The 15,513-nt window shown below is 36.0% G+C and overlaps 1 protein-coding gene and 1 pseudogene across 1 annotated transcript; both read left to right on the top strand.

Moving 5' to 3' along the window:
* The first annotated feature begins 856 nt into the window (after positions 1-856).
* LOC111876327 (arginine biosynthesis bifunctional protein ArgJ, chloroplastic-like) lies at positions 857-3,939 on the top strand (annotated as a pseudogene).
* Positions 3,940-8,341: 4,402 nt separating this feature from the next.
* On the top strand, positions 8,342-13,248 carry LOC111892862 (formin-like protein 11). The gene is made up of 4 exons (XM_023888921.3): positions 8,342-9,862; positions 9,935-10,119; positions 10,577-10,803; positions 12,370-13,248. Exons 1-4 carry the CDS (start codon positions 8,598-8,600, stop codon positions 13,108-13,110), a joined length of 2,418 nt encoding a protein of 805 aa, XP_023744689.1. The 5' UTR covers positions 8,342-8,597; the 3' UTR covers positions 13,111-13,248.
* The last annotated feature ends 2,265 nt before the right edge of the window (positions 13,249-15,513 follow it).

Genomic DNA, 15,513 nt, shown 5'->3' with positions numbered 1-15,513 from the left:
TTTCCATTTCTTACTTAATCAACAACAGCACACCCTTTTTCACTCCTCTTTTTCTCTCTCTACAAACAACCAAGAAGTAGCAGCAGCAGCACAAGAAAGACGGGTGAAGGAAAATGCTAGGGTTTTCTGCTCGATTCCACTGTTCACATTGATTTTCTCATCTAAATTTGAACTGTTTATGTTGATTTTATCTGTTAGCTAGGGTTTTCTACTCGATTCCTCTGTTCACATTGATTTTCTCATGTTTGGCACATGATGGAAGGTTGAAGGAGCCACGGAACACTCGTACATCTACTATTCTTGTTATAATGGCACAGACCAGGTATATTCAATTTCTCAACTAGAATATGTGTGTTTGTGTGTGTATTGAAGTTAGTTACATGAATTTTGTTCATTTTCTGATGTTATAGCAATACGTCCAAAAACAAAGCACTTTTCATTGCTACTTTTGATATAATAAACAAAAATTAATATTTTTATTTTGCAGAATTCATATGGCACCATTCAATGATGAGTATCTGTATGTTGAGATTGCAAACAGGGTATGGACTTTTTCTTCCTAATATCATTTCTTCATCCTATTTGTTTTGTTTTGTTGATATTTTGATTATTATTTGTGAAATGTAGTTTTTATGTTTCTTATTTCTATAAAATATACACTTGTTATCCAGGCCCTCTTTTAGCAACAACATAACTATTATAGGGTTGATTTAACAGCTTTACATGGAACTGCATTCCAAGGATACTTTTCATAGGTTTCTCTTTATTCCATTTCGCACATTAAAATTATAATTTAATTTTTAATAATGTAATTCTTAATATGACAACATTGTGTTTGATGATATGTTTTCAACCAATGGTTGATGCTTTTGATCCAAGATTATTAGTGGCTCCTGCTGTTTCCCATGTCATCAATTTTACTACTGTCAAGGTATTCCTGTTTTTTTATTACATTTCCATTATGGATAAAAATTTATAATATTATTAAATGAATGTGAATTCTGGATATTGTGAGCAAGAGTGTAGCAGTAGAGTTTGAGGTATCATATTTATATTTATTTGCTTACTTTTTTTTATTTCATTTATTATCGTTTATTAAAAAAAGTTATTTTTTTAAGGTTGGTGGAAGCGGTATAAGAATCGGGGGAATGGAAAAAGGTTCCGGAATGATCCACCCAAACATGGGAACACTTCTTGGTGTATGTACTAATATTGCCATATTATTAATTTATTACCACAAAATGTTTTGTAAAAAAATTTTAATTGATTAAAAAAAATGTGAATTTTCAGGTTATAATGACTGATGCTCGTGTAGATACTGACATCTAGCGAAAGATGGTTCAGGTTGCTGTGAATCGAAGTTTCAACCAAATTACTATAAGTAGTAGCATCATTAAAGGGTATTTTAGTCGTTTAACCAACAGTGACATGTGTGTATTAATAACTAAAATATTGCAGGTAGATGGGGATACTAACACCAATGATACCATTATTGCTTTGGCTAGTGGTTTATCTGGATCAAACAGGATATCATCATTACACAGTTCTGAAGGAAACCAGCTACAAATGTGGTTGATGCGGTATGTTTAAATTACCAATTTACCCTTTTGTTGTTACATGCATTTTACAAGTGTTTTTTTTTTTGTTAAGGTAATGCAAGGGCTTGCCAAATCAATAGCATAGGATGGAGAAGGGGCAACATGTTTGATAGAGATCTGTTTTTTTTTTTTTTTTTTTTTTTTTTTTTTTGGGGGGGGGGGGTGAGGGCAGAAGGGTATTTATGGAAATGAGAAATTATGCAGGTGACAGTAAGTGGTGCAGGGAGTGAAAGTGAAGCAGCAAAGATTGCACGTTCAGTGGCATCTTCTTCACTTACCAATGCATGATGGTTAATATGTTGTTATTTCAAGGTGAAATAACTACTTCCAATGATATAATGATGATTTTTTATGGTTGGTTTTATCAGGTGGTAATTTATGGTAGGGATCCAAATTGGGGGCGGATAGCCTGTGCTGCAGGGTGTGTGGGGATTTTTTTTTTTACTCAAATGCCCTTAGAATAGCACTTGGAGATATTCTACTTATGGAAGGAGGCCAGCCACTTCCATTTGATAGGTAACAGTAACACCATACATGATACATGATACATGATAATTGAAATACTGAAAATGCGGGAGTGTTCCAGGGGCAACAGCTAGTAATTACCTGAAAGAGGCTGGTGATGCTCATGGCACTGCCAAAATTCAGATATCCATAGGTAACTTTATTATTAAGTCATTCTTTCTGCATTAAATAAAAAAGAAACTTGTGTTATTTATTTGTTTATTTTGGGTGGAACGTGAACAGGGGATGGACCAGGAACAGGGTTAGCATGGGGATGTGATTTAAGTTATGATTATGTCAAGATTAATTATGCAACCTCTTTAGGCCCGGGCAGTCTTGATAAATGCTGGTCAAGCAAATGCAGCCACGGTAATTTTTTACTTAACTTTTTGTTACCCATGATGTAAAATGATGTATATGCCCTTACAGGGGGATGCAGGTTACCAAGATGTAATAGACTGCTCATATGCCCTTTCCAATGTATGTAAAGTGTAAACCTCATTGTGTTCATTTACGTCATTTTACATCACGGGTAACAAAAAAATTAAGTAAAAAATTACAGTGGCTGCATTTGCTTGACCAACATTTATCAAGATTGTCCGGGCCTAAAGGGGTTGCATAATTAATTTTGACATAATCATAACTTAAATCGCATCCCCATGCTAACCCTTTTCCTGGTCCACCCCCTATTCACGTTCCACCCAAAATAAATTAGGTTGATACTGCTCTTGTTATGCACACAAGTGTATTTTCGTCATTTCTTCTCTCTAGTTTTATCTCGGTGACATGATAAATTAGGTTAATTTCATTCTTGCTTTAAATAACATGTTTTGAACAAGAGTAATATTTTAGGTCATATTTAAAAATGATCAAAATAACCTTATTTCTGAACAAGGGTATATAATACATAATTACAATAAGAGAATAATAGATAACTCAAAATAAGGGCAAAATGTTCTTTATCCCAGAAGACAAGATAAAGAACGTGTTTTGTGTATCTATTTATAGTACATATCTTTCAAATAACATAAACAACTCTTTAAATTCCATGCATCGTTGACCGGATAATATTTAGGTATAGTTAGTTGTGTACTGTTTCCATGTTACATAATTGATCAATACCTCACTAAATTGATCATCTTTTACAGCCGATTTTGGTGTACATGTCCAAGGTTGATGGGAGATTCAATTTTAGCCCCATCAGTGTTAACTTTCTGACAGAAGTTGCAAAAGTTATCTTTGCACTTGTCATGCTTCTAATACATGTATGTTCTTCATTTCTTAATTTTATTATATTTATCTTCTGCTTTTGTTTTGGAAAACTTTTGTGTGACCTAAACTTATCTTTCATCTGTTTACACCTGAATATATATGATGCTAACTTGTTGGCCTAGTTATTAGGTATTCTGCTTTCATTATTTGCATGTTATCTTAATTGATTTCTAAGTTCTGAACTTAGTGTAGTACTTTTTTCCCTTATTCCTTACAAGTTGCTAAATTCTTTGTTAATTTTCAGGCTAGAAATCAGAAGATTGGAGAGAAGCCACTTCTTTCTGTCCTAGCTTTGTACAGGTAAATTTGCCACATTTTCCTTTTTGAGTCAAAATATTATGCAACGGTTAGGCTTCTTCCAACAACAAAGTACTCATTATATTCTTAATGATTCCAAATTCTACTTTATGCTAGCTATAAAATGCTTAAAAGTTAAAAATTTATACTATATCTTATAACCTATAGAATAAGTTCATTTTTTATAAAAGCAACAACAAATCTCATGCTCATGTCTTTATGTCTGCCATGGTTTTCTGCAGGCAGCTCACAACAATGTGCTTCTTGAGATCTATTATAAGGTTACTTCTCTCATGGCCAATAATATATGTAGTTGCTTTATTTTTTATTTGAGGATCATAAATGAACTTTATAATAATGTGTACTTGTCTTAATCATTTCCTGACTGCAGAATTCAACTTGAGGATCAGAGCTTAGCACTAATTAATGTAGGAATTTTGATAACATATTTGCTACCATTTGTTTGTAAATTTTTGTTACAACTTCTATTAATTTGTTTTATCTTTCCATAGAATGATTATTTGTATGACATTAAATTTATGCAATGGATTCTATTTTTGTATATGATATTTTATTATCTATTATTAAACATTAAATACAAATTTAATTTGAAAATAAGCAAATCTATAAATAATATTTTTTTAAACATTTAAAATTATGATACGCAAAAATGTGTGTCATCTTCATTTATGACATGGCCTTTCTTGATAGGGGCTTCCTTGATACGCATTGCGTGTCATAAACACGCGCGTCGTAAGGTTACGGCACGCAAATGCATGTCGTCTTCCTTTATGACAGGGCCTTCCTTGATACGCATTGCGTGTCATAACCGCGCGTCGTAAATGCGCGTCATAAATGCGCGTCGTAAATGCGCGTCGTCTCTCTTTATGACAGGGCCTTCCTTGACACGCATTTGCGCATCGTCTGAGCGTTTTACGACGCGCAATGAGCGTCATAAAAGGCCTTTTTTCTAGTAGTGTATATATATATGTTTGTTGACCAACTGGGTCTTATTTGTTGTTACTATTATATGTGATATTGTGTATGCTGAGACTTTGAGTAGTCTCTAGGGTTGCTATTTGCCCACCGAGACTTCAGGTAGTCTTTAGGGTTGCTGACAACCCACAGGGCGTGTTGTTTGTCCACTGAGATTTCGGGTAGTCTCAAGTAGGGATGGAAAAAAATCCCGAAACCCGATCATTTCGGGTTGGGTAACGGGTCGTTATCGGGTTTTTTATCGGGTTCGGGGTAGAGTGTAGGTTATCCTCGCCCAGACCCGCCCTGATTATATATATACACACACATACATAGATATAATATGTTCGAAACCTTTTGATGTTAATTGCACGCGTTCAAAATATAAAATACTTATTGTGGACAATCTTTATAGTTTTAAACAATCTGGTGTAAATCATCATTTTTTTGACGTATTACACATTTACACTAAACTTAAATCAATTAATTTTTAATATAACGTCCGGTTTATTTTATTAAAGTGATGCATCATATTTTTAATTTAAAAGCAATGCTAGAACATGTATTTTTTTATAAGATATCGGGGGGTACCATAAAACGGAATAAAGATTTCGTTATGAATTGTTGTAAACCCGATAAGATACCCGAATCCCGACGGGAAAATCCGAAACCCAATGGGGCGCCCCGATAAGATATCCGAAAGATATCGGGGCGGGTGTGGGAAACCATGCCCCGCCGCGGACCCGCCTTATTGCCATTCCTAGTCTCAAGGGTTGCTGATAACCCACCAGACGTGCTGTTTGTCCACTGAGACTTGAGGTAGTCTCAAGGGTTGTTGATAACTTATAGTTGTTTATTTTGTGCTGTGTTGTATGTGGTATTTTGGGAAACTCCCTAAGCTTTGTGCTTACGATTTGTGGTTTACATGTTTCAAGTTTTCTTATATTAAAGGAGGGGCACGGCTCGATTGCATCGCATCAATGGGGGGACTTGTGCACTTGATAACTTTTAATGATACTTTGATAATTTTTTAAGATCCTATAGTTATTTGAATGAACACTTAAAGTTTTGATTGAAAATTTTGGGTTGAAATTTAGGGCGTGATAGTTTTGGTTCAAGCTCTAGCTAGGGTTTTCCACAGGGATGGTGATGGTACCTGATGATGATCATTAGAGATTGCTGAAACCCTAGCGACGTTATTCTTTCGGTATAGATTGTTGAAGCCGTAGTGATTGCGTAGACAGAGGTAAAGACGACGATAAAGAATGGCTAGGGTTTATGTTCATCTAATTTAGATCTATGACGACGGTGGTTCGGTGATGTTTGGGAAAGAGGTCGACAACTCCAGCGATGTAGGGCATTGGACCAACGGATAGTTTCAAATGAGGGTTGGGGGCTTTGATTCCATTAACCTTGAAGAAGAAAGGTTGAGATAGGTGTTGTAGAGGAGAGAGAGGACGATTGTTAAATTTTAAAATGTCTTTAGAATATTTAAGTATTGTAAGAATTAAAAAAAATGGCAAAAAGTAATTATAAGGTTATAAAAATAATTTCAAGTTAATAGGAACCAAAATCATTAAAAAGATCTAAAATTAAACAATTAATACGCAATAAAACTTTTTGGACCAAAACTACCTAATACCATTTTTTTTCTAAGGGTTTAAATACACGAGTCAATAAATTGACGAAAATACATTTATTATCTCGTGTATGTTATTAACTTTAGTTATAAAATTTTGATAGAAGTAATGATCTGATATTTTTTTATTAAAAAATAAATAGACAAAATTGCAAAAATGGTCCCTGTGGTATGCAAATTTTTGGGGTTTTAGTCCAAACAGTGACTTTTTTGGTTTCGTAGTCCTTTTGGAGTGGTTTGTATGTGAAAATGGTCCCTCCGAAAATTGAAATGACTATAATACCCTTGGGGTATTTATTTTTCATTTTTCTTTCATTATTCTTAAAATTTAATATTTATTTATTTATTTTAACAATTAAAAATATAAAAAAGGTCCCACCTCTCTCTCTCCCGCTCTCTCTCTCTCTCTCTCCACCAAACACAGATCAAGAAAAAAAAGTCGATGTTGTTCTTCAACTCCTCAGGAAACCTTCTCCTCTCACTCTCACATAGGTTTCAATTAATCTCTTTCCCTCTCTTCATCTCCTTCATCGTCTTCATAATGTTAAACGGTAGCCCTGAAATCGAAGGTCCTACCCAAAGATTAAAAAATTATCGACTGAAATGGAAACTCCGACCACCATCAACCTCTTTTCAGAGTGAAGAAGCTATCGGAGATCTGGTCTCTTTCAACCATTCTGAAGGGGTAAAGCAAAGTGCCAACAATGGGTATAGCATTGGTTCCCACAGATTTATGCATAGTTGTATTAGAAGGGACAAATGATGATGATGATGTTTGTGAGGATGAAGACGGGTCCGTCCCCAGCCACTTACAGAGATCGAAATCCTTTAGATGCACTCCAGGTGCTCGACCTTATGTCTAGCTTAGTCTTTGGTCCAATTCCTCTGTCAATTGGATCTCTAAACCATCGGTGGTGGAGGAGTCAAATAAGGTCAATATCGAAGTCATTGATCTCTAAGGCCTAACTCAGATGATGCAGCATTGCGTAAGGAGATAAAGAGTCATTGATTTGGTCTCAGTCGTGTATCCCTGGAACGGTGTTTCCTTGATCAACTTCATGGTTCAACCTTCAAATTATATGGGTCTGAACCTTCATCATCTGGTTTCAAAATTCTAATCGATTCAACAAGACTATTCTTGTTTTAATCGTGTAAATCGAGGTGGGATTTGAAGTCATGTGGTAGATTCTTTTTAATTTCAGTATTCATGCTTAGATTGGAGTTAGAATTTGAGTTGCAGGTTAGATTTGAAGTTAAATCTCTTGGTTTTGATTTGAGGTTAGAATTAGATTTCAACAATGGTGGTGGATGTTGTGATTGGTTGGTGTTGACGGAGGTGAATTGTGGTGTTTGTTGGAGGTGAAGAATGGTCCTGTTCAGAGGCAAATGGTTGCCGAAGATGGTTGAAAAAGGTTGTTGGAGGAGGTGAACGATGGAGGGGAAGGGGATTTTGGGTAATGGTGGAACCATATATGGAGGTGGCAGACGGTGGTAGTGGCAAACTAAGGTGGTGGCAGACGGTGGTCAAGGGGTGGTGGTGGTGGCGAACGGTGGTCAAAGGGTGGTGGTTGTGGAAGATATTCTTAAGTTCATGAATATGTTCTTGAGTTTATGAAGATGTGTTCTTGAGATGATGAAGGTGTTCTTTGGTGTTGAGAGAGAGAGAGAGAGAGAGAGAGAGAGAGAGAGAGAGAGAGAGAGAGAGAGAGAGAGAGAGAGAGAGAGAGAGAGAGAGAGAGAGAGAGAGAGAGAGAGAGAGGTGAGACCTTTTTTATTTTTTTAATTGTTAAAATAAATAAATAAATATTAAATTTTAAGAATAATGAAAGAAAAATGAAAAATAAATACCCCAAGGGTATTATAGTCATTTCAATTTTCGGAGGGACCATTTTCACATACAAACCACTCCAAAAGGACTATGAAACCAAAAAAGTCACTCATTGGACTAAAACCCCAAAAATTTGCATACGGCGTGACCATTTTTGCAATTTTGTCAATTAAATAAATAAATAATTAAGAAGGTTTGGGGACAAAATAGCAAAGGGCAAACGCATAGTAACTGGGAATTAATGGGTAAAGAATAGATGAAATGAGAAGACAACGAACGAACAGGGGAAATAAAGAAGGCCCCTACGACCTTCAACTGCCATGGCACAGGGATTCCTTGGAGTAGCATTTAAGACTATTTCTCATCTTCTTCTTCTTTCTTCTTCACCCCCACCCCCACCAGCAAGTTTCACTGTTATAATTGCATCAGAAAGGTGAAATCATATCTTGAATCATTGTAAAGTTTTTTCAAGATTCATCGAAAAATGGAGCATTCTGGGTGTAAGATCATCCCCATCATCATTTTCTTCTTCCTCACCACGTTCATTGTTTGTGCATTGTTTAATGCCCCAAATCTTGGGGTTTCGCCATTGACACAGCAAAAGCTCAGAACTATAATGGGGATAAAGATATACAAAAAACCATATTTCGGTCTCCACCCATCACCATCGCCATCGCCTTCTCTATCACCATCTCCGTCACCATCGCCGTCACCTTCTCAAGCTCGAGCTGGCGCTCGACCTCCAGTTCACCATGTCCATCCACTCCCCCACCGGTGGCCTATTCCACCGTCTAACGGCGGTGACGGTGGAAGAAGACGGAAAGTCCTGGTGGCTGTTCTGGCGTCGGCTGGTGGCGCTACAGGTATAATCTGTCTCATTGGTCTGTTCTTGGGGTGCAGAAAGTTGAGGAAACAGAGGAGAAAGAAATCATCACCAAAACATGTGAGAAAGGTAATTTCTGATCCAGTTCCCGATAACTTTTACCTTCAATCGTTAGGAAGTGTGTTAGACCCACCAGCGGTTTCGAGCTTAAAACAAGATTCCGACAATAATGATCGGAATTTCAAATCACAAATTGATTCCCGATCCAATGAAGTGGAAGAAGAAGAGGGAAAGGAGAGAGATGTTTTCCAGATGAAAAGATTATCAAATTCAGAAAATTTGGATTCTTGTGGTGGTGCTGTCGCCTCAATCGAATCACTGAAATTTGATGAAGAGGATGAACAAGTTTTTTTTGGTTCTCCGATTGGTGAAGAGATAATCCAAGTGGAATCTCATTCGTCGGATGATGAATCTTTCCATTCTTTTTGCAATTCACATCGAATTTCCGATGCTTCAGTCGGTTCCGACACATTGGAACCACCAATTTCATCCCCACCACCACCAACTCCTCCACCGCCACCTCCACCGCCGCCACCACCACCACCACCACGCAGTTCTTCATCCTCTTCCACCAACAACACATTAACAACATTTACTCCTCCAAAGAAAACAGTTTCTTTCTCAGAATCAAGCCAAACTCCTCCTCCTCCTCCTCCGCCACCATTGCCACCACCGGCACCACTGCCACCACCATTTCTTAAAGGAAACCCACCACCATTGCCACCACCACCACTACCATCTCAGTCGACACCCATGGGTAAAGATGGAACCCCACTTCCTAAATTGAAACCGCTACATTGGGATAAAGTACGAGCTGCACCTGATCGTTCCATGGTGTGGGACAAGCTCAGATCAAGCTCATTTGAGTAAGCAATTCAAGTTTTGTTTTTCAACTAATTTTTAAATCTTTCTACTCGAATTAATAAAATAAGAAACAGGTTTGATGAGGAAATGATCGAGTCGCTCTTCAGTTACAATCTACACAATCCTAACGAAGAATCCAAAAGCAAAAGCCCATCTCCTAGCAAACACGTTCTCGAGCCCAAAAGACTTCAAAATCTAACCATTCTCTTGAAAGCTCTCAACGCCACTTCCGAACAAATATGTCGTACCCTCATACAAGGTAAACATCCATCACAATATATTACAATTAGTGGGTATTTGAAAATGATTATTCACTTTATAAATAATCAATAATCAAAATGGTCCCACACAAGGGTGGTATAATTGCAAAAAGCAGAGATTGTGGGTTCAAGTCTCAACAGCTGCAATATGAACGTACAAAATACATGCGTCCTGAGTTCAAGTCTCAACAGCTGCAATATGAATGTACAAAATACAAGCATCGTGAGTTCAAGTCTCGGAGCAGCTGTAATATAAGTGTACAATACAGTTGATTTACATCTCATATAATGCTCTAAGGGATGGAGCAATATGGATCAACTCATGGATAGTTGCAAAAAAATATAATTTCTTTGCTAAAAGTATTCATAATCAAAATTGGATGATAAGATATCAATTTTCTTGAAATTACTTTTTACATGGTTATTTATATCTAATTGGTTGTTTTTTGATATTAGGAAATGGATTGAATTTACAACAACTAGAAGTACTAACAAAGATGGAACCTACAAAGGAAGAAGAGGCTAAACTCATAGGCTACAAAGGCGACTTAGGTTCGGCTGAGACATTTGTTGCATCGATCCTTACTATACCATACGCCTTCCCAAGAATCGAGGCATTGCTTTATCGAGAAATGTTCGAAGATGAAGTGACTCATCTCCGAAAGACCTTCTCTATGCTAGAGGTACAATAGTATTTTCTTGTTTTCAAACTAGGAGTATGTGTCCTTCATAGGTGTCCTTGTGATAAAAGGAGGTGAGAATGCATAAGAAAAGTGATGAAGTCAATGTCATAGGCTCATGCATCACCTTCTTTGCACTTGGACATTAAGATTTTTACCTTTTGTTTTAAATTGAATCGAAACTTATTTTGATACAACATTTTAATGACATATAAATATAACCATTTAAGTAACCGACATTTGACAAAATAGTCACAAAATTGAAAATTACTTTCAACACGTCTCACTAATTTTTTGGGGACCCTGCAAAACTGTCCCATTATCTTACACCAGATTTTTTCTCATCTTACACCAGATTTTTTCTTGAAAATCTCTCTCAACCTAACACTATATTTACAATATAAAACTTATTTTTCCGTGAAAATGCTTTTAAAAGAGCCCCAAAACAAAACAAAAAAAAAATTATAAAGAATTAAATTTCCGCGTTAAAAATAACATTTTTGTATATTTTTTCTTTGTGGGAACAATACAAGAAACAAATTCCATAGCAAATATAGATTTCGCTCTTGACCTATTGTGAAAAGCATGGGTATGTGTGAAAAACGTATAAAGAGTTGCTATTTTATTGAAAACACTAGGTGTGAGACCCATGTATTACATGGGTTTAATTAAAAAAAATAAATATAAAATTTTAACAATTTGAAAAGTTTGAATTTATAAGAAAAATGAGAAAAATTTGAATTATTAAAATTAATGAGACTTTAATGTATTGAATACATTACATATATAAACTTTTTCTAATAAATACTTTACATATATATTACCTTACACATTAAATGTAGAATTTTAATTTAATAAAATGAAAAATACAATAAAATGACAAGTGGAAAATAGAAAATTTAAAAATTCTAGAAAATGTCATGTGTCCAAATGAATGAGAAGAGGACAAGTAGCAAAAAAACCTTCATTTATTATAATAGACTAGTTGTGAGACCCATGTATTAGATGGGTTAATTTAGAAAAAAAAAAGTTAGATATAAAAGTATAAATATTTGAGAACTTAAAATTTATAAGAAAATAAGAAATATAATGAATTATTAAAATTGAAATGTTTTTTTTATATATTTTAAATGTAAAAAAAATAATTTGAATAAATTAACAAAATAAATTAATGAGTTTTAATTTGGTAATTTTAAAATTAGAAGGTAAGTTAATTAATAAAATAGATATCCATTTATTACTATATTTATTGTAATTATTACATTAAAAGATTATGTGGAATTTAATAAAATATGAAAACTCATAAAATTACATGTGGAAAAAAAATTAATTAAAAATAACCAAAAAATGACATTTGACAAATTGAATGAGAGTGTGACATGTGGCAAAAAAAACCTTCATTTATTAGAGAGGATTCCCCCACTATTGATATCTTTTGTCATTATACATGGCATCAGTTAGTTTCATTTTTATAGAATAAATATCATTTTTTGTTAACAATTCAATCAGACATTAAACTCTAAATCCGTCAGTTGACAATTCAATCATACTCATCACGTGTTGTAACAGGAAGCATGCAAAGAACTTCGATCAAGTCGGCTATTCTCAAAACTTCTAGAAGCAGTGTTAAAAACCGGGAACCGAATGAATGTAGGCACAATAAGGGGAGGGGCAAAAGCGTTTAAGTTGGACGCGTTGCTTAAGCTTGCTGATGTTAAAGGGACAGATGGCAAAACAACGTTACTTCACTTTGTAGTCCAAGAAATTATCCGTTCAGAAGGCATCCGAGTTTCCGAAAGCATTATCGGGAAAATCAATCAAAAAACCAACAAACGAAAAAATATCCAATTCCAAGATCGAGAAGAAGACTACCGAAACATGGGTCTAGAACTTGTCTCCGGCCTTAGTACCGAACTATGCAACGTCAAGAAAACAGCCACCATAGATTTCGATGTCATTGCAAGCTCGGTTTCAAATCTATCACAAGGAATGGGTCGTTTGCGTAGATTGGTGAATGAAGATTTGTCGGTTGATGGAAAAACTTCTTGTAGTAGTGGTAGTTTTGTGGAATGTATGAGATCTTTCTTGAATTATGCTGAAAAACGTCTTGAGGAATTGGAGGGAGATGAACGGAGAAGTTTACAACTTGTGAAGGAGATTACGGAGTATTTCCATGGCCATGGGAATATGAGTAAAGATGAGGTGAATCCACTTCGGATCTTTGTGATTGTGAGAGATTTCTTGGCGATGTTAGATCTTGTGTGTAGAGAGTTGAGGAGATCCAAAGTTTTCGTTGCGCCATTCCAATAAATAGATTGGGAGTGTGATTGATTTGTTGATATATTAGTTGTTGGAATTGTAAAAAGAGAACCTGGATTTTCATATTTTGGCTCATACGGTAGGCTTTGTGTGTCTATGCATATATAATTCCACGTTTTTACCCGATTACCCTTGCTATTGGCTTAATGGGGTTGTTCTCAGTCCCATTTTTTTGTTTCTTTTTGTAGAAAACCAATTTATCATGTTTGTATCATAACGTTTCAATAATAATTTTTTAACTTATCTAATGTATTATAATTATATCATTTACAACTTTTAAATTTTATTTGGTGTCTTTATAATTTACTTTATAATTTACATATGATCTTAATACTTTAAATATAGAGAAAAGATCAAACGAGAACCCCTAAAGGTTAAGAACCATCTAAGAACCTTTTTCATTAAGACTATTTTGGTCAACCGTAACACTCAAGTTTGGTAAGTTTTGCATTTAACCCTCTTTATCAAAACCTTTGCATTTTGATCCTTAAGCTAGTACGCATGGCGTACTAGGTGGTACACTTAGCGCACTATCCCGAGGTCTTGAGTTAGCATACTAGCCTGAGGTCTTGATCGCGTATTGCATCCACGTACGCATGAAGAATGTAAGCCTAAGTGAAACCCTAATTTTTAGGGCTTGCACCCTATTTAACCTTATGATAGCCTCATTTGGTTATGTCTAGCAAGCCTCCACCTTCCTTTGTCCTGAAACCGAAACCATAGTGTGATTTTGTGAGTTTTGAGCCTTAAAGAGTGTTTGTTGGTGGTTTGTCAAGGAGGAGAAGAAGAGGATCACTTGGAGAGGTGTCTTGAGCTTGAAGATCTGGTGTTAGCTCATCATTTGCAAGCTTTTTGAGGTAAAAAGCTTACACATCTGTACTCTTCTATGCTAGATCTAGTTCTTGGATCATTTATGCATCTTTTGAGTCATTTGTATTAAAGGAGAGCTTTTGTTCTACTCCATAGGCTATGGATGCTAGATCTTAGCTCCTTTTAGCCCCCAAGTTCATAAAAATGCAAGCTTTATGGTGTATCTTGAACCATGCACTTGTTAAGACCTTTGTTAAGCTCTTTTTGAGCTCTTGATCCCCATTAAGTTGTACATGTTTGTAAAGTTGCCAACTTTACGTGATAAGTGGTCTTATAGAATCAGATATGAGAGTTTGGCTTGAAGTCTCAATGGATTAAGTGCTTACTGGAGTGGGGTGGCAAGACTGGGAGTACGCTGAGCGTACCAAGCTGGTATGTTGTGTATACTAGCCCCAGAAGGTATATGCTAAGCGTACAAGCTGAGTACGCCTTGCGTACTTAGCATATGGGCTTTTTGGGCTTGCATTCTCGGTTTGGGCCATAGGTTGGGTTTTCCTCATTTGGGCCTTGTTAGGCCATTAGAAATCTGACTTGGGCTTTTGGATATTGTCTTGGACTCTTTGGATTTTAGGCCCATGATGGGTTTGGGCCAAATTTGGAAGATTGGGCCATATTGGGCCTTGGGTCGCCATTTAGGTTTTCGCCCTTTTGAATTATTGAGATAGGCCTTTGCTTTGGACCAAGTTAACTTGAAACTTTGTCTGTTTCCGTTACTCGATTTCCGTTAATAAAATTTCGAATTCATTAACTTTTCCGTCAAACTTCTTGGTTTAGACAATAACCTAGTTATACGTAATTAAATTATTTACGAGTCGGAGCCAAAAATCGCGCGGAAACCCGAATATTTCGAAGAAAATCAATCAATTCCGGCCTAAGTGAGTTTACAGCCATAAACTCGTTTACGGCCGTATATCCGTTTACGGCCAGTAAAGAGTGGACCCCCCGCCACCGACCACAAAACACCTATAAATACGAGACCTCCACCTTCATTTGAATATTTCTGGCAGAAAACTCTCTCATTCTCTCTCTAAGAACCTTGACCGTAAACACCTAAAAACACCTTCAAGCTTCGGGAAACATCGAGAAACACCGTTTGGAGTCACTTCGGGGCGTCTGAGCACTTATCTCTTCGAAATCAGCACCATTGTTCTTGAGTTTACGGTCCGCCTTCAAAGACCGTAAACTTTGTTCTTGAGTTTACGATCGTAAACTCACTAAGCCTTCAAAGACCGTAAACTCTGTTCTTGAGTTTACGACCGTAAACTCACCAAACCTTCAAAGACCGTAAACTCTGTTCTTGAGTTTACGACCGTAAACTCACCAAGCCTTCAGAACGTAAACCCTTGTTCACGGCCGTAAACACCTTTTAAGTGGTGCTTTTGGCTGAAATCCCATTTTCATCGATTCGATCAGTCCCGGTAACATTCCTCAACTAAACAAGTGTTCTTCTGACACTTTATCTAACAAAATCGCTAATTTAGGTACATATATGTATTTATTTGATAATAGGATTCCGTTAAGTGT

Source organism: Lactuca sativa, chromosome 9 (assembly GCF_002870075.4).
Source record: "Lactuca sativa cultivar Salinas chromosome 9, Lsat_Salinas_v11, whole genome shotgun sequence".
NCBI lineage: Eukaryota > Viridiplantae > Streptophyta > Magnoliopsida > Asterales > Asteraceae > Lactuca > Lactuca sativa.
Note: the sequence above shows the minus strand (reverse complement) of the source record. Positions and strands in the feature narration are given on the sequence as shown.